Source organism: Rhagoletis zephyria, unplaced genomic scaffold (assembly GCF_001687245.7).
Source record: "Rhagoletis zephyria isolate East Lansing unplaced genomic scaffold, Rhagoletis_zephyria_1.1 Rzeph_scaffold_00367, whole genome shotgun sequence".
NCBI classification, from domain to species: domain Eukaryota; kingdom Metazoa; phylum Arthropoda; class Insecta; order Diptera; family Tephritidae; genus Rhagoletis; species Rhagoletis zephyria.
The window spans coordinates 104,559-125,018 of record NW_016157451.1 but is presented as its reverse complement, the minus strand read 5'-3'; the positions used below and the strand labels follow the sequence as shown (position 1 = coordinate 125,018).

Sequence of the window (20,460 nt, the reverse complement as noted above, 5' to 3'; positions counted from 1 at the left end):
CCTTAAGATTTCGGGAACTTTGGTTTGCAGGGAACTGTTGTTGTTTGAGATTGAAAATGAGAAAGTGTGTGTGAGATTGGGTTTTGAACTTTTAAATTATATTGCTGGCAAACGTCAGACTGTCTCTCAGTGGTTTTACCTTGTTATGTTTTTATCATGAGAAGCATTGTCTCTTACACACCGAAAAAAAGTAATAAAAACTCTCAAAAAAGAAAAATCGCTACAACGAAAAAATGGCTTGAAAAACCGCATAAATTCAAATCCTCATAAAAAAAGGCGCATAAAAAGGGACCTAAGTGTTGATACAAAAAATAGCATTTACATATCGTGTAAGAGCGCTTTAAGTACATATGAATATACATATGTAAATGTATATGTATATTAGACCGTTCGTTAAAAATAAAATTTTGCTTGCCGGGCGGAAAAAGATGTGTTTTGGTCTAAAAATAAGCTGTGCAAAATTTTATTCGAATATGATCACTCTAAGTACTTGCGCGTTGCATTTGAAAATTTAGAAAACCATATGCATNTCCGGCAAACTGTATATTTAAAAAAATAGTTAAAATTACGAATGGCACATACATATATAAAAGGCAGAGACAATTATGTTTTAATTTCTTAAGAACCAGATGCGTGAATTTCCCAAACTCACCTCTCGTAAATGATCCAAATCTGCTTTGTTGCCTATCAAATAAGCGGATGGACCATTTTGTAACGCCTTAATTTCGCCTAAACATTTACTGGCATAGCCAAAACTTTTACGCTCCGTTATATTGTAGACGACCATGCAAGCGTCTGCCCAGAGAACCTGCAAGTGAAATTTAATTAATCATCTTAAGTAAAAACAAATATTTTTCAATAAGTTAATATACTCGGATAAGCCGGTGAAATTGCGCAATCAAATAAATTTGAAAATAAAAAAGATAATTCAGTAACGTTCGAAATATTCCCGCTGATCTAATGAACCAAATAAGGCTGCGTTCGTATCCTTTTAATATTTTTTTTTAAGCCTAAAATACAATAGCGCAGTGGCAGTGACAGTTTTTAAAATCAGCTGTTACTGCCAATATGGCGTTGTCAGTGACTGCTTTTTTTGACATTACCTGTTGTTTGTTTACATTTTTGTTGTGGCCTTTTAGGCTTCAGTGAAACAAACAAAAGTTGGCTGCGTCTTATTTACGTCAAATTCAACATGCGAAGTTTGCTGCGATGAAGGCAGTGACAGTGAGTTTAGAATTTAGGCTAAACTGAGCAGTACTGCCAGCTGCCACTGCTGTATTGTGAGTCGCTTCATTGGAAAAACTGCCACTGCCACTGCCACTGCGTTATTGTATTTTGGGATTTAAGCGTTAAATTTTCATGTAAAAGATTTAATTACACATTTACTCACTTGCTCCATTGGAAAATCTTCTTCATTTCCGGCATAGACATCAACAATTTCCACTTCCGTCAGGCCAGCATCCAATGAGATCGTTTTATTATATAGTAGATCTGTGTTTGATCGGTATTCGCCAATAAAACGGCCTGTCAGATAACGCACTGTCAACGCTGTAAGATAAAATAAACAGAAACATCACAATTAATATTAAAATGCAGGCAGCACAGCGTTTAAAGAAAATGTCATCGATATTTCGTAATGCGAAATATAGTTTATTTTAACGTTGCGATATATCATTTATCATTTCAATATTTGTGCTTTTGTTGGAAGTAATGAAATTAAAATATGATGAAAAATAATTTTTATTTATGTTTATTTTTAACTTAAGGTATTGCTTTTATGTTAGTGTGTGAGTTTCTTTTGTTTATACAACCTCTTTCAATTGAACATATCAATGGACATACATACATACATACTTACGTACGTATATCTCGTCTCAGCTAAAATTTGTGCGACAAATCTCTAAAGAAAATATCCCGAGATTAGTCTCAATCGGGTACAATTGGGCGTTAATTAGCCGCAACTATTCGTATACGGGTATTATTGGAGATCAATTAGTCTCCGACTCAATTCCAACGGGTACACTTAAGGATTTAATGATATATAGGCACTTATGGCGTTTTCTTTTCTACCAAAAAATTTTGCCTTCTCAGTGCGCCCTGCGAAAAATTGTGCGACTAATCTCTAAGGAGAGTATTCCGAGATTACTCTCAATCAGATACAATTGGGCATTGATTAGCCACAACTAGTCTCATACGAGTATTATTGGAGATCAATTAGCCCCCGACTCATCTCTAACGGGTACTGTTAACGATTTAATGATATGTGCGCACTAGTCAAGGAAATTTTATTTGCGGCGTTGGCGCAGAGAGAGAGTATTCGCTTAACGAAACTGCGAACCCCGGTTCGAATCGCAGTTGGTGCAAGTTTTTATTTTTATTTTTTAATAGCGACTACTCGCTTTTTATACAATTTGGGTATAAAAGGGGAACAACTACTCTCTTCTTAGGACATGCTCGAACAAAAGCGATTAGTTCGCTCCATATAAAGAGATAAAAAGTGGTATTAGTTGCATGTTCCTCTGCGATTGTTCCCGGAGTCTTCCCGGATTAGTCGAATTTTATGCATGGAAAGGCATACTCGCACATAGATACAAACATACATACATATTAAGTTATGCATACGTCGTTTAAAGTACAAAACCGCGTATCAACAAAATGCAATACCGCGTATCACGATAATGCAAAACCGCGTATTTGAGGTTGTATAAATTATTTTCTAGAGAGTAAAAACACTCATATTTCAAAATGGTTCTATTTTTATAAAGCAATCGCATTTGTGGCTAGTATATTTCAGGACGAATGGATAAGGATTAAGCCAAGAGCTTTTTGGCAGCAAATGTCAGTTACGCGGTTTTGCAGAATGACGATACGTGGTTTTGTACTTTAAATGACGATACACATATAGAGAGGTTTTTGTTTTTCCTAAGTGTAATTTTGTTTAGTTTGGCATTTTTGGATTTACGAGCACATCACAAATAACGATAAATATGTACTAATGTTCGATCGTTCATCAAAAAGTCGGACAGTCGGATTGTTCCCCGACTAACACATACGTGATATAAACATATCAATATATATATATACGGAAAATGTTGGCCAGTTTAACGAATGATTGGCTGGCATATATTATTATGGGTGTACATACATATGTATGTATGCATTTTGTCAACAAGGCAGACGTTAATTAGCAACTCAGGGTAAAAAGACCATATATGTATGTGTGTATCTGTACGTAAAAAAATTTAGCATAATATTTACGAAACATTTCGTGCCCAATGTGTTATTCCATTCATATTTATATCCTAAAGCTGAAGTTCCATAGCAGGTTTTTCAGACGTTGCGGCTTGAGGCGCTCAAGCCTGTAAAAGCATAAACAGACGGCAGCGTAGATCTGGATCAACTCGGCAATTAACTGCAGTTGATCCGGATTAAGTCCGAGTAGGGTTCGAACCATACTATCGATATTGAGTAAGCATCGATACTGAGGGTATAAAAATGAGTACTTTAATACTCGATACCTGATTTGATGATTTTACTCGATACTTTGCAAAGTACTCGTAGTATCGAAAACTTTTTAAAACACACGCTTTTTAAATTTTTTCTTCCACTGGCAACCCGATTTTCTTTGCTTATATGGAGTACTATCATAAAATTTTGTTCATCACTTAAAAAAAACTGAAATTTCGTGTAGTCTGTTGCATAACATGAACCAAATAAGTTAAAGTTTAATGGCCTTATTCATAAAAAATAAAGTATGTTTAAAAAGCTTAATAAAATGACGTTTTCTTACATATTTCAGTTTATAAACCTTTTTTATGAATAAGGCCATACAAGTTTACGCATAGTTCATGAAAATGCAGAATTTTTAGAAAACTTTTGGGTATGCAGTTGTGTAAACTATTAAACTTTACGTGTATTATTATACTGAAATTGAATAGGGTACAAAAATGCATACCCAAAAAGTTTACAAAAATTCGTAATAAAATTTTAAATTCGTGAAAGTATATATATATATATATGTATGTATGTATGTACATTTAACGTTAAAATAAGTTCTGCAATGAAATAAAAATCAAATATTTTAAGTTTCTATTGTTTTAATTTCAGGAAATAACTAGATATACCATTGAAGAATAAAATAATTTTAGTATTCCAAGCAACGTATTTCAATGAGTCCGATACTGAGTAGTATCGATACTTTCTCCCTGATAATATTAGAGTATCGATACCATGAGCCCGATGCCAGAATGAGTACTCAGTATCGATACCAAAGTCTGAAATTTTGAATCCTAAGTCCGAGTTAATCCGGATCAACACTGCGGTCTGTTTAAGCTTTAAGGTGATTTAATGCAATTGTATAGAAGCTGCTCCAGAACAGAAGTCCGAAATGCCTGAAAGATGCCATCTTTCGAACTTGTTTCAGGCTTTTCAGGCGTCGTCTGACAGTTATTCATTCGAACAATGCCAAAGTCGATAACACTTACCATATTTTAAAGGAATTTTACACAAAGTTTAGGCAATAAAATGCAGGCAAAAATTATTTATTGTTTGAATATTAATATGAAAAAGGGAATAGAAGTATTGAATCAATTAGAATTAAATGGTAAAAAAAGTATCACGTTTATCGAACTGTAATTGTATAGTCGATATCTCATTTGTCGGAAAACGCATCCCAGCACTTTTGGGTATTTTTCAATCGTTTGCTATTTCAATAAATAGATATTTTAAATTTTAAAGAGAAAATTTAAAGATTAGTGTATATAATGAGAATGTTTGCAAGTAAATATTTGCATGTGTAATGTAAAGAAACTTCAAGCGCGGAAAGTTTGTTGTGGAGTAGCTTGCATGAAAAGCCTGTAAAGCCTGAACGACTTCGAAAGCCGCAACGCCTGAAAAACCTGCTATGGAGTTTCTGCTGAAGTGTATTCTTAAGTTTCAATAAAGAATATACCCTTTAAAATACTGTGGTTTTCGTTTAATTAAAATCATGCAAGTATTTTGGTCTCCCTTTTATACTTGAATGAATTTCAAAGAACATATAAACATGGTTGGACATGCCCTCTACCACTCGGTAGGTTCTTGGTTCGATCCCTGGTTTGAGTAACTCCAAAAACGTGTTTTTCTAATAGCGGTCGCCCCTCGGTAGCCAATGGCTAACCCCCGAGTTTATTTCTGCCAGAGCGTCCAGATTTGGCGATTTCGCGCCAATTTGGAAATTGTTTTTGGATATTTCCGCGTAAAAGTTTAGGAAATCGCCATTGGCGATTTGTTCCCTTCAACTAAATTTTTTCCAATTATAAAAATATACAAAACTTAGTTTTCCACGATAATGCTACAGAAGAGGCTAATGAACTGCGTGATAAACTTGACTTAAGAAGCATATTAAAAGACTGTCAAAAATGTTTAATCACCCTAATCGAAGAGCCTTTGAAACTATTACCTAGTCAATTAAATACTTTTAAAAAAGCTTTGATTTTATCACCACAAAAGTGTGTGAATCACAAGAGGGCGAGTTTCAGGGACTTGCCAATTCACTATTTGACTTTGAAGAATTTTGGATAATTGCTTACGGAGTGAAAACCGCAACAGGCAATAAAATGTTTGGAAATATATGTAAGTAAATTCATATTATTATCCTTGCCGCACTCACATGTTTCGTTGAGCACGTTTTTTCCGTAATGAATTCAACAAAAACTAAGATTCCAAATAGGATGAGGTTGGAAAGCGTTAATTCAATAGTTCGAATGAAGTGTTATATGAAGGCTAATAGTTTCTGCTGCAAAACGTTTTCAATATCAAACAGTATGTTATCAAAGTTAAATAGCTCAATATATGACAGCAACAGAAATGTAAATCATTCAGACACTATAGGTAATTTTGAAGAAATTGTGGAAATAGCTGATCTCGCCTTATTATAGGTTTTTATTTAGTTTTTAGCGCCGAGCTATTAAAAGCGATTAATTGTGCGATTAATCAATTAATATGAGTTATAATAAATTTAATAATTGCGCAGTCCTATTACAAAATGTGTTGAAACAAATATTTTTAAAAAGTCTGCTTATTTTTAAAAAGTCTGCTTATTTTTAAAGAAAATTGTTTGTACATCACTATTATATAAGTGATTTGTGTTATTTATTATTATCCTCTGAAGGTATTATATTCATTTTTGGTTCTAAAAACTATATTATAACAAGATCTCGCCTTTAAAATAAAAGATTTGTTAAATCGATCTTATGAATTTTATTTAAAAAATAATAATTGGCGATTTTCGGCGATTTATTTTTCAGAAATTGCGCTTTTTTTGTAAATAATCTGGACACCCTGTTTTCTGCCATGAAAAGAGCTTCTCATTAAAACCATTTGGCATTCGGCCCCTCCCTTTTGTGCGGCAACAGCACTAGCAAATAAGTATATGCAATTGTGCAATGCATTCATCCCACATGTTCACTATGAATATTGACATAAATTTAGATATTTTTCAATTCGGGTACTCAGTGTATTGAAGTGAACAATAAATATACGAGTAAGTTAATAAGTATATGTATAGTATATCGAAATTAGGAATATACATTTTTTTATATTCATAGGTACAAATGCTTCTCAAATATTGCAAATAAAGCGATTTTTTGATACTTTGACGACGTTTTTCTCAAAATCTAAAGCTGATGGCAACTTTATACTTATAGATTCGTAATCAGCCCAAAAAAAGGCTATCGAAAACAGCTTTAACATTTTAGGAAACAAAATTTTTTAAAATATTTGTTGGCCTGTGTAATATTTGAATTAGTAAAAGTTACCATAGAAAAAAAGCGCCCGACGGATTTTGCTATCTTTTTTTGGAAAATGTTCAGTGAGGTCCCCCGAAATAGTAGCAATAGGAATTGGCGAAGGGAAGCAACTTGAGGGTTGAAATTGTTTCCAGGGTACCGTGTATGGTAAAATTGCGTTCTTAATTTTTCTCTCTGATGCCAGGCTTTTTTTAAAAGAACTTTGAAATTTGAAAGATATGAGTAATTTAAAAAAGATTTAAAAATTGCAGTGCAATATACTTAAAACAACCAGTATGAGTATCAAATGAAAGAGTAGATTATGTAGAGTTAAAACACATTACATTTTTTGGTGCGTAAGGGAGGGTAGATATTGAAAATACACTTTTATAATTTTATCCTCGATTATCCTTGAAATATTTCAATTCTTATTTCTGGAAAAATTATGTGTTAAGGACTAACTTTATGAGCTTAAAAAAATAAAATAGATTCAAAGGACATTTTCAATTCCTATTTGTCCTTGTGCACCCAAAAAAAAAAAAATTCATTTGGTACCCATACTTTTGTTTTACATTGCACTACATTTTTTAAATAAATTTTGGAATTCACCATATCTTTGCAATTATAACGAGCCCTAACCGCCAAAATAACATAAGTGACATTTTTTTTTAATTTTCGTTTTGATGCAGAAATGCATCTGATACTCTAGGAATATTTCTGCATCAAAAAGAAAATTTAAAAAAAAATGCCGCTAACGTTATTTTGGCGGTTAAGGCTCGATAAAGTCTTTTACAAGAAATCATGACGCCAGAGAAATGCCCATTTATATACAGTTAATTATGTGTAATATGAGGTAGACTTTTATAAAAAAAAATTAAATTTTGGATAAACAAAAGGAATATAGACAAAACTGGTCGAATTAAGGCGCTTCTTTTATTTCTGCCACCAGTATTATGAACTTCTTTCAACCAGAAAATAAATGTTTTTATTTAATTTTTTTTTGCATCGAGCTTTTTTCGACGTACCATAAATTACTTTATCAGATATGTACACACTAAAGTATTATTAAATGCATATAAATTTAATTACTGTCTTTCGTTATGTTACTTATGAAATAATTTTCACTTTAAATTAAAAGTACGTTTCAAACCCATTTACTTATTATTTATTATATGGTAGAACTTCTCACACCATATTGATGCAATTTTTTCATGTTAAGTCGTTGAAAAATAATAAATATCTAAATCCCAGAGCTGATCCCGGGATCCCGGGATTGAACCAAGGCCAGCCCGAAAATACCGGGATCGTAAAAATCGAAAAAAATAACATCCCTACTGCTCATTCGCCCTGTAGTTACTCATACGCCCTGTCGCATTCATACAGGTGAAGCTAACAAATGTAGAAATATGCAGTAAATACATATGTACATACATACGTATAAATGTACGCATGTATGTATATCCAGTGGAGTAAACTTTTAAATTTTCATTAAATGAAGCTATCCCAAATTGATATATTGTATTTGTCGACTTGAAACACATACATGTGTACATACATATATACGCACATTCGTACATATGTACATACAAAGATTTAATTATTTATTTATTTCAGTCTACAGAATTTTTTTTTGACAAGACTAATTATAATTCAAGCTCTTCGCACTCAAGCACAAGTGCTACTGATGCCAAATACTAAAATCTGAGTCAGATTGCGGTCGCATCGCAAGATTTTTATTTTTTTTGACGTGGTCTAATGTACATACGGGGGTGGTCCCAGAAGTACCCGGCCTAACCTAGAGATGGTAGTAGTTGTTTGAACAATATCACTGCATTAAAAAGTACACAATCTATAAAGCATATTTTTTAAGTTTGAAGACGCCACGCTGTTTAGTATTTGCTTGGTGTACGTTTTCAGTGAATTTTGAAAGGCCTCAGCCGATCCAATGTAAAAGCTGAAACAGATTATACTTTGGGCGAGTCTGCTCCTTCGTTTACAACAGTAAAATATTGGGTAGCAGAGTTTAAACGAGGCCGTACGAGCTGCCAAGACGAGCATCGCAGTGGTCGACCAAATGAGGTGACAACTCCAGAAATGGTGAAGAAAATCCACAAAGCGTTAATGGATGATCGTCGGATGAAAGTGCGCGAGGTAGAATATATAGTAGGGATTTCAAAAAGTTCGGTACATCGCAATTATCTGAAGATTTGGAATTTAGAAAGCTGTGTGCAAGATGGGTGCCGCGTTTGGTCAAGCTCGACCAAAAACAGTGTCGTGAAGAGGTTTCAATTGAGTGTTCACCGAATTAATGAATTAATGTTTGATCGCCAGATTTAGCCCCCTCGGAATATTTTCTGTTCCCAACTTCAAAAAATGTCTCTGTGGTCAAAGATTTTCGAACGATGAAGAAATGATGTCGGCAGTTAATAGCTGTTTTGAGGATCAAGACAGTTCTTATTATAAAAAGTGTATCGAACTTATTGACCATTGCTGGGAAAAGTATATAGAGCTGACAGGAGATTATGTTGAAAAATAAATATACTTTTCACAAAAGTTTTGTGTTTCCTTTGTTAGGTCAGGTACTTCTGGGACCACCCCGTAAGTAAATTAATTTTTTGATTGTTGATAATGGTAAGAAGAAAAACTGCCAACAAATCTTTTTACTGCTTGTGATCGATGCAGAAAGTTAGGCTTATTACATACACTACAATTCGTATGGGGTTTCTTCTCGCGCTTAGGAGGGCAAAGTTAGGCATTGCATATACATACTATTTAGCGTGTGTTGTTGTGTTATTGCACGGATAGAAAAACTTTACAATACGTGCAATTCGTACACTGTGAAGGGGTTTCGCAAAACATAGAGCATCGCCATAATGGTTCATAATATGACCCAAGTGTAAAATGCGCATAGTGTTGCATTTAAACGTTCACCATATAAATATCCAAACAGAAAATAATTGAAAATATTTTTGAAAACATATTTAACTTAAGACACTACTTCTTTTAAAGGTAATTTTGGGTCATGAAATGACCCCAACATAGTATTAGGGTTACTTTATAAAAAGGATTAAAGGAAAGGAAAGCTGAAACAATTGATAATCGAAATTATTTTCCACAATTAATTTAACGAATTAGCGATTTTCTGCCTTTCCTCCAGCTTAAAGGAAGAAGTTATTTTTTTAAACTATATGGTAGATTTCATTACTTATCGCCGTTCTTTTTATGAGTCCAAGCGTCCCCAGTATTATCGACAATATTCAGTTCAACTGCTACTTATAGGCATGGGTAACACTGCGCTGCACGGTGCATTTGCGTTAACACCGTGGCCGGAGTTGCCGCGCCAACACATGATACAAACACACATACGCCCTAATTCTTTGTTTTTGCTTTTGGGTGGTGAGAAAGCCAGAAACTTATTTATCTTGGAAAATTTAAAGCTTTACTGAAGAAAGATGGTATTTACTACATTCCTAGAAGCTAAATTCGGTTGGCGGTACAAGCGTTGCTTAGCGAAAATTAAAGAAATAATAGACATGACACCACTGTGTTGTGTATGACACTGTATGACGATGGGTACTGTGGTGAAAGTCAGATGGCGCCGTGTTCAAATCAGCACAATGCTCTATTGCGCTGAGTTAGTGCGCTGACACCACAGGTGGCGCCGGCGTTATTGGGCTAGCACCAAAAAAAAAATGCGCTATCACCCATGTCTAGTTACTTATTTTAAAAAGTATTAATTCCCGAATCCCAATAATTTATTACGCTTATATGGGCAAATCTAAATAACAGGTAACCTTTGAGTTATTTTGCTTTATTTTCACTGTTGTAAACTATACCAAGCTGGTTGTTTTTGGATATAATTCCTTGACGTATACTTAAAGCCTCAAAAAAAATGTGGATCAGTTTGCTGCATAACTTTTGAATTATAGGTGTAGGCGCAAGTTTAAGTGTCAAGTGTCAAGGGCAACAGCGCGCTAGGTTAAGGGCAAGTGTCTGTCAGATGAGATGGGTTGCCTTTACATTTGATATTGTCACATGGTAAACAAACATGGTAGGTTTAACAAAAAGGAAAAAAGTGGGTACATTTATCTATTGAAAATTGGTTGAAATGAACCTTTAAACCTTAGGGAAGGTGTTCGGTTTTCGGTTCGGATCAAATATTTGTGGAAAATTTCGGTTCGGTTAAGGGTTCAGTTAATTAATAGAAAAAAGCGGGTTTCCGGTTCAAAACCGGTTCGGTTCACGTCCCTGCTTTTAATTATGCTCCTTCTTGTAGTTAGAATACTTCAAGCGTGGTATCAAATCAAATTTTTTTCGAGAAAGGTTCTGATAGTTGCTCTTACTTAATGGGAGCCTTCTAAATTCAATGGCTTCCCCAGTTTTACCCGATTGGCTTCACTTTTGGAGATAGCGGTACTTGAAACTTTGCTTAAATTTTAACTCTTATGTGAAAAACTCCCTCAGTTTTGATGATATTTTACTAAAATTTAGCACACGCGTGTATTTTGATATTTCCTTCATTATCTCTTAAAATCATCGAAATCGGCTCACTCTAACATCCAGCTCCCATTCGACTGATTATTCAGAGACTTTTTTTGCGTTATAACTAATCCAATTAAGCAGGTAAAAATTTAGTATAGGTTCACTTTAACATATAGCACGCATACAATTTATTATTCAGATATGAACTTAGAGTTATAGCGCAAAAACACATATCTGAGTAATCAGTGAACCCATTTCGATAATTTTAAAAAATAATTAAGGTAATATTAAAAACCCGTTATGTGCAAAATTTTAGTAAAATTACTTCAAAATTGAGGGAGTTATTTATAAAATAGTTAAAATTTAATCAAATTTTCAAGTGCCGTTGTCTCGAAAACCGGAGCCAATCTGGTAAAACGGGGTATGCCAATGAATTTAGAACGTCCCAATTAAGAGAGCTCAACTTTCAAAATCTTTGCTCAAAATTTCCTCCTGTAACAGCGTAATGTGAACCCAGCTTATTCGATTGTTTTCTATTTCATGTTTATTCCTCGTCTAACTTTTGAAACACTTGATGAAAATGAACTACACTTATAATAATCGATTTATTAAGAGATTACGAATAAAATTATATATAAAAGATATGTGTGCTCACTAATTTAAAAATTAAAATTCTTTTTTGGAAAGTCTACCTATTTTTTAGATTTGCCCATACATATACTCTTATACCAAAATTCAAAGCCATATCTTAAGCAATGCGAGATTTAGTGGTATCCTTAGAACAAAATTGGTGGAAGAGCTTTCTATGGAAATTTAAAAGGTTTTTTTTGCTTCTAATGTAAAATTAAAAAAATGTCAAATAGTGCATTTTACATTTATTGTGTATGTACATATATATTTATATTTTTCCAATATTTCCACTCAAGTGGGGTGAGCTTAAAATAGTTTACATATGTACATACTTTTCATAAATATTATAAAAAGAAACACTTTTGCGACACTATTCAACTGTAATCGGCAACTTTTGTTATGTTCAAAGTTACGCAAATACTCGTTTGCAGTCATATTATGTTGGTAAAAAGCTTTGCAACGATTGTCCAGGTATAAATAAATATGTACATATGGATATGATACAACGGATAAGTTCGGTTGAATAAACACTACCAACAATAAGAAAGAAAACAAAGAAAATTGTTATGTTGATTCGCTGTTATTCCTGTGTTAGCTGTGTGCATGCATGCATGTTCCTTTGAAAATGATTGTTTATACAATATCATTGACATTGATTCCATCAGGCATTGGAAAGGAATCCACGGGCAAGGCAATCATGCAATATTTACCCATACGTTAGATATGCGACCGCGGTTACAGGCAGCAAGATGCTTTGAGCTTGTTGTACCTTATTATATGACTTGAATACTAAGAAAAATGGTAATACCTACTACCTTCAATGGCCACACAGTCATTTTCTATGCCATAACTAAATGTAATATTGAAACAGATATTTTCCACAGAAAACAGAAGAAGTCTACTTGTTGCCACTTCTAACATTGGCTTAAGTGTGTGTAAGTTGGGGAAAAATCCCAGCAAACATTTGGAGTCATAAATTAGTCTTTAAGGAGTCCCACTTCGGAGACTTTACGCTCATAATGAGTTCATTTAAGAGTCCGATATAAGGGTGTTTCCCTTCCTGCAAAGGTCTACTTACATGAGCTTAAATTCATACATCAAATGAGCCTCATATTGAACTCTTATTGGCCTCATATACGGCTCATTTTGAACTCTTTTTGAGGCTCTTAACCGACTCTTATTGGCCTCATAATGCCTACTTTCGGAGTCTTATTTTTTGCTGTTCTGACCCAAATGGTTGCTGGGATTGTGTACCAGTATTTGCATACGAACTTAAATATTTTTTTGACCTTTAATGCGCGAAGTCAAGGATAAAGACGTAGCGATTGGCAAGTCTTTTAAAATAAATGTTTAGATCTGCGCACTCGATATTGAAAAGTGTTTGGCTGCTTTTTACTGTCCGCTGCTTTTTATTGTTAAATGCATATACATACATAAGTATGTATACGATTCGACATTAACAATTTGCAATAGGATTGATTGAGATGTTTAAGTATTTTCATCCGCTTTGATTTCATCAAATTATTCGAAAACAAGGTTTTTGGGCAAGTTCGATGACACTTAACGCGAGGAATTTCAATTTAGGGTTAATTTTCATGTCTATATACCCTGCGGCAAAACAGTCTGGTAAAGCGCTAGTTCCGCCCTACAAATTTCAGAACTGTCTCTGAACTACTGCAAAAGGGATGCAGAGCTGGACGGTTGAAACTCATATGTTGCTAGTTGCGCTGTCATCAATGTTATGCTGGTCATGCGAAAGCTGACAAAAGATGCACAAATGTACTATACTATATTCTTTCGATTTTTTTAGACCCTAAAACTAATAGCAAAATATAACCATAAAATTTGGTTAAGTTACACTTAACAGCAAAAGTCTGCGTACGCCATTTATTTTTTAAATATTCACAAAATATTGAGAGTTAAAATTTGTTTGTTATTATTTTATAAAAAAAATTGATCATGCTTAAAACAAAATCATATAAACCGTGTTTTCAAGCTTTATGCAAAACAAAGGAAAATTTAACGATTTGTCATCAAAATTTTCGACTTTTTAATCAGATTTAAAAAAANTATACGTAACAAATATAAATTATTTTTAAGAATAACGGTTTTAGAAAATGAAGGAATAACTGACAATTTATGTTCTTAATTTTAAAGCGCAGTTTGCCTCAAAAAGTAAGTTAGTTCAAAACAAATAGCTCAATAATCATGAAACGAAGAATTTTTTATTTACAAAATTTTATGCGTGCTTATTAACAGTATTTAAAGAAAAGGCTCTATACTGTACTTCTTAGAACCTGCTCAAAACTAACCACATTTGTTCTAGCCCGGAGATGACCCTTTTTGAACTATCTAGGAACTGTTGTTATATGAACTGTCTTAGAACCATCTAAGCCAAAGTCAGCTCAGAACAAGTTCAAAAGTTCTGCAGAGGGCGACAATTGCCACTTCGTAGGACATCGCCATGTTAAAAAAGACAGTTGAAAGCATTGAGTTGGGATAGACGAAGAACCAGTACTGTCCCTTTTCAGGCTAGCTCAGCGCAAGTTCGGAACCAGTTTGATTTGGTGCAGGGTACATAAGTACATATGTATGTACATTAGACTGCATCACCAAAAAAAGTTGCGGTTTTTCCGCCGGGATTACAAAATTTATTATATTTTAAGACGTCCACCAAAATATTTCGGAAAAATATTAAGATTTAAGCGAGCTGGACCGATTTAAAAATACCTCCAAAAATGAATATGAATAAAAATAGTTTCTTAAAGAACTTTTTGAAAAAGATCCCCTCAGATGACAAATTAGATTAAGCTTAAAAGATCTGCATAAAAATATTTAAAAATATTTTCAACGGAATCGTAAGAATGAGATTTTTGATGCTGTTTTTTTACTTTTCTCAAAAATTGTTTTAGGAAAAACTTGAATATTTGGGCCAAAACTATTCTGAATTAGAATTATGGGATCTCAGTAGAAAGGTATTTTCATACTGTTTTTATTTCTGGCCCAAAAAACCTCATTCGTGTCCCATCTTGTTTTTTTCGAATACCAACACATCTTAATTCAACTTTGAATGACGTTCGTTCATCCTACCTTTCTCTTCCATCCTTTGAATGAGTTTATTAGCAAAGAAAGGGTGAGAAAATACCTTTCCAATGACACCTCTTAAGCCTAAATCGGAAGAGTTTAGGTTCAGTTATTCAAGTTTTTCCTCTACCAATCTTTGAAAAAAAGTTAAAAAACAGCATCAAAAATTTTTTTTAACTATAAACTCCATTTTTGGAGGTATTTTCAAATCGGTCCAGCTCACTTAAATCTTAATATTTTTCCGATCACACTTGCCTGATTATCAGGTTATCTGGTTAAAAATTATTCTTCTGTAGTGTATCTTATTGTTGTAAACTGAATAAAAAATATAACCACATAACCAGATAACCAGACAAATGTGAACAACCACAATGTATTTAGATACTTTGTTATATAAATTTTTACTATGCCTTCAATAAAAACCGTAAACTTATAAAATTCACTCGTATAATTTAATTCGGTGACGAATGCATTTTTAGAATGACGCAAAAAGATGAAGAATTTACTCTAGAGTTATTTACGGTATTTTGAGTTGTTTACGATTTATAAATTAAGGATTTAATACCAACTTTTCATACTTTACCGGCAGTTGTGACGATTTCTTGACATTGACTCTAAAGTTCAAGTGTTCTGTATGACTGATTACAGAATCTTTGCCTTTGTTTAACTCTGAATTCATTTCGGTATTTAAATAATTAACTATGTAAAAAAGCCTTATGAATTACGCACCTGATTTTCCCACATCCGCATTTCCAATTACTGCGATGCGCACACGTGGTAGATCCTCTGCTCTCATCTTGGTTTTTCTAACTGAAATCACAAAGAAAGAAATTAGTGTACCGGTAATACGATTATATATGTATGTATGTGCATACATTGTTCAGAAATAACTTTTAAAAGCGAAAAAAATCAGATTAAATCAGATGCCTTTATGTGCATTCATGGCGAAGAGATATGTTAACAAATACAATATGCACATATGTATATACGTACATACGTACTTAAATACATAACTTTATAAATTCGTACATAAAAACAAATGCATTTATGTACCATGATGTAACGATGTGAAAAGAAGATGTACATACTACATACATACATATATATATATGTATATATATATAATCAGACTCCTGACTGATAAATGGTCAGCGCTGTATTTCCCTAGCTACATACAAAATAAACATGCGTGTACGTTGTGCAAAATCACCAGCACTTTGAAATGCTTATATATCAAGTTTAAAATAAAGAGTTATATGATTACGCAAATACATAGTACGAGTATGACGAGATGTTATCGTTGTTCATTATCTTTTTATATGTACATACTTATACTCTATCTACGTGTTTTCGTGACTTCTTAAGAACCAAGTTGACTTCGTTGGCGTATGCAAGAGATGGGGCTTGTAAACAGCTAAGGGATAGTCTGATACTTGTTGCTTATGGCAACGACTAAGGAATTTAGAAGGAATTTTTATAGCGTTATTATTGTTTGTTTACTTACTTATGTACATAAATGTGTTTGTAGATATATGAAAATAGATGCACACCCTGTAGAAATGCAAAATGTTTGCGAACATGACATAACTAAAGCAAATGGAATCTGAGTAAGCATGTATCTATGTATGTATGTACATATGTTCTACGAATGAAGATTATAAAAAAATTCTAGTTGTTAAAAATGCAAGTCGGAATCAACTTTTCTTTATGCTCTCATTTTTTAATTAAACAGATTTAAACGACGACCGCGATAGCGAAATGGTTGATAGGCCAATTCGAATACTTAGTTGTTGAGTAAAAACATAAATAGACGGCAGCGTTGATCCGGATCAACTCGGGAATTAACTGCAGTTGATCCGGATTAAGTCCGGATCAACGCTGCCGTCTGTTTAAGCTTTAAGATACTGCCGGAAAGTATAACTACAACAACTGTTACTTTTATATAGACTATAACCTTTGCCCTCCATCAAAATTTATAACAGCTAAAATAAAATAACTAACCGAGATTATACTATTAAGTGGACATGTACAATCAAAAAGTAACTGAAAAATGCGTTTTGCAAATGCTTCATCCAATTTACAGACAGTTTTATTTTTCAATGGTAGCTTATTTTCATTTCGTTTTAAGTGTATTTTCAAAAATTCCTAACTTCTTTATGCTTTGAGACTTCCTAATGGACATTTTTTTTGGGAGATTTGGAATTCTATGGATAAATTTCTTCTTTGTAATTCTGCGTTAGGTACTATGGGCCACCAACCCCCATCTTATATTAGATGCTTGATTTTTCCTGAGACATGACGTCCTGCCACGCGGTGTACACTAAGGATAAATATGTACTACATACATGAGGATTTCATGGCACAAAATGCGATTCATGTTTTTTCGATAACATTGAAAATTGCCGTTTGTCAAGTTGAGTGCAGTATAAAAACATATAGTTAAATTATATATGTACATACATATATGTAGATGAGATTAATGGATATGGCAACCATCTTTTCTTCATGTTGCTTAATAACGAAAACAATGAATGGCTCATAAAGCCCTGTATGCAGCTCTCAAGAAAACGGTCAAGAAAAAATTGCCATTATTTCGTGTGTGTGTCCAAGGAATTTTGACATTTTTGATACTTCACAGCCTGTTGCCTCACTCTTTCCTCAAGAAATAATGGAACGGGCATATATTTCTGTTGCAAACCTGGGTTGCCTTGTGCTCTTTTTTCACAAAAAACCTTTAGAAAACCGTAGTAGAAAGCGTAGTAAATTTCTTAAGAACTGCGTACTGCCTTAAGGAAATTTGACTCAAGAAAATTTCTTAGCCATTTCTTGTACGTCATTTTATATGGAGGTTTTGCTTTTCTGGAGAGCTGCATACAGGCCTTAAATTCGAAAATTTGCTTCAAGGAATTGCAAACAAAAAAAATTCCGTCATATAAACATACATAATTATGCAAATAGATACATAAGTTCATATAGACACAATACAGACGTACACATATAAATGTTGTAAGTCTTGTTAACATTTTCCAAATATGTATGTATAGTAGTAGTTTTATTCATTAGGAATATTTGTGTAAAGCCCACATGTGGACTTTAGAAACGCATGTATGACATGTATATACGAAATGTGTTTTTGAATTTACACACAAGAATACATATATTTATGTATATGTAAGTATGTACATACATATATATTTACATCCAATATGTAGGTATATACTTGAACAATTAAGATATAGATACATATGTGCCTACATAATTGTTTTGTTTTGAAAATGCGAAGTTCTTGAACACAAAATATTTAAAATAAAAATACATTTGCGGTTTACTTAGTTGCGCATATTCATATGTGCAATGCAAACGATTCGGCGTTTATGGAGACTCAATAAGAGACATAGACATTTATACAAATACATATGTATATTAGACTGCATCACTCCCAATATAAAAAAAAATCGGTACTATTTTTCCATTGTAATTATAAAATCTATTATATTTTAAGACGTCCACAAAAATATTTTGAAAAAATAAGATTTAAGTGAGCTGGACCAATTTCTAAATACCTCCAAAAATGGAGTTTTTTATGAATAAAAATAGTTTCTTAAAGATTTTTTTTTTTTAAAATCCCATCAAATGACAAAACGGTTTAAGCTTAAAATATTAAAACAAATTAAAAAAAAAAAAAATTAACGGAATCGTATGATGAGATTTTTGATGCTGTTTTTTAACTTTTTTCAAAGATTAGTATAGGATAAACTTGAATAACTGAACCTAAACTCTTCCGATTTAGACATGAGAGATGTCATTGGTAAGGTATTTTCTCACCCATTTTATTTCTTTGCTAATAAACTCATTCAAAGGATGGAAGAGAAAGGTAGGATGAACGAATGTCATTCAAAGTTGAATTAAGATGTGTTGGTATTCGAAAAAATAAAATGGGACACGAATGACGTTTTTTTGGCCAGAAATAAAAACAGTGTGAAAATACCTTTCTACTGAGATCCCATATGTCTAAATCAGACAATTTTTGAAACAGTTATTCAAGTTTTTCGTTAACCAATCTTTAAAAGAAGTAAAAAAACCGCATCAAAAATCTCATTCTTACGATTCTGTTGAAAAGATTTTCAAATATTTTTATGCAGATTTTTTAAGCTTAATCTAATTTGTCATCTGAGGGGACTTTTTCAAAAAGTTCTTTAAGAAACTATTTTCATTCATAAAAAACTCCATTTTGGGAGGTATTTTCAAATCGGTCCAGCTCACTTAAATCTTAATATTTTTCCCTAATATTTAGGTGAACGTCTTAAAATATTATAAATTTTGTGATTCCGGCGGAAAACCCGCAACTTTTTTTTGATGATGCAGTCTAATGTATGAATATACATTCACCAAAAAAAAGTTGCGGGTTTTCCGCCAGGATTAAAGAATTTATTATATTTTAAGACGTCCACCAAAATGTTTCGGAAAAATATTAAGATTTAAGCGAGCTGGACCGATTTGAAAATACATTCAAAAATGGAGTTTTTTTATCAATAAAAATAGTTTCTTAAAGAACTTTTTGAAAAAAGTCCCCTCAGATGACAAAAGAGATTAGGCTTAAAAAATCTGCATAAAAATATTTAAAAAAAAGCTTTTCAACGGAATCGTAATAATGAGATTTTTGATGCTGTTTTTTTACTCTTTAAATATTGATTTACGAAAAACTTAAATAACTGGGCCAAAACTATTCTGATTTAGACTTATGGGATCTCGGTAGAAAGTTATTTTCCCACTATTTTTACTTGTGTTCAAAAAAGTCATTCGTGTCCCATTTTTTTTTTTTTACAAATACCAACACATCAAGGTTCAACTTTGAATGATGTTCGTTCATCCTACCTTTCTCTTTCATCCTTTGAATGTGCTTATTAGCAAAGAAATAAAAAGGGTTAGAATATACCTTTCCAATGATGCCTCACAAGTCTAAATCGGAAGTGTTTAAGTTCAGTTATTCAAGCTTTTCTTATACCTATCTTTGAAAAAAGTTAAAAAACAGCATCAAAAATCTCATTATTACGATTCCGTTAAATTTTTTTTTAAATATTTTTATGTACATTTTTTAAGCTTAAACCGCTTTGTCATTTGAGGGGATTTTTTCAAGAAACACCTTTAAGAAACTATTTCTATTCATAAAAAACTCCATTTTTGGAGGTATTATCAAATCGGTCCAGCTCGCTTAAATCTTAATATTTTTCCGAAATATTTTGGTGGACGTCTTAAAATATAATAAATTTTGTAATTCCAATGGAGAAACGGTACCAATTTTTTTTTGTATGGGGAGTGATGCAGTCTAGTATACATACATAAATCCAAAAGATTTTTTTTTTAATGGATAGTTTTTAAAAAATGTTTACCATAAACATGTGGTTAAATTGAATATTCATTTAAGTGCATGCCTACCATATAAGCATATATGCACATAAGTATGCATAATGGAATCATATTTAGTATGAAAATGGAG

General features: G+C 32.8%; 1 protein-coding gene across 5 annotated transcripts in view; it reads right to left on the bottom strand.

The window, feature by feature from the left end:
• LOC108359255 (ras-related and estrogen-regulated growth inhibitor-like protein) overlaps positions 1-20,460 on the bottom strand; it is a 110,677-nt gene that overhangs the window by 9,440 nt on the left and 80,777 nt on the right. For 3 of the 5 annotated variants that reach the window (XM_017611015.1, XM_017611012.1, XM_017611017.1), the window contains exons 2-4: positions 15,693-15,773; positions 1,391-1,548; positions 653-808 (exon numbers count right to left, since the gene is read on the bottom strand). In XM_017611015.1, coding sequence (XP_017466504.1) covers positions 653-808; positions 1,391-1,548; positions 15,693-15,759 — 381 coding nt within the window. In that variant the 5' untranslated portion in view covers positions 15,760-15,773. Of the gene's footprint in view, positions 1-652; positions 809-1,390; positions 1,549-15,692; positions 15,774-16,016; positions 16,065-16,139; positions 16,161-20,460 lie in introns of those variants that run through there. The other 2 variants (XM_017611016.1, XM_017611014.1) reach the window with 2 other exon arrangements.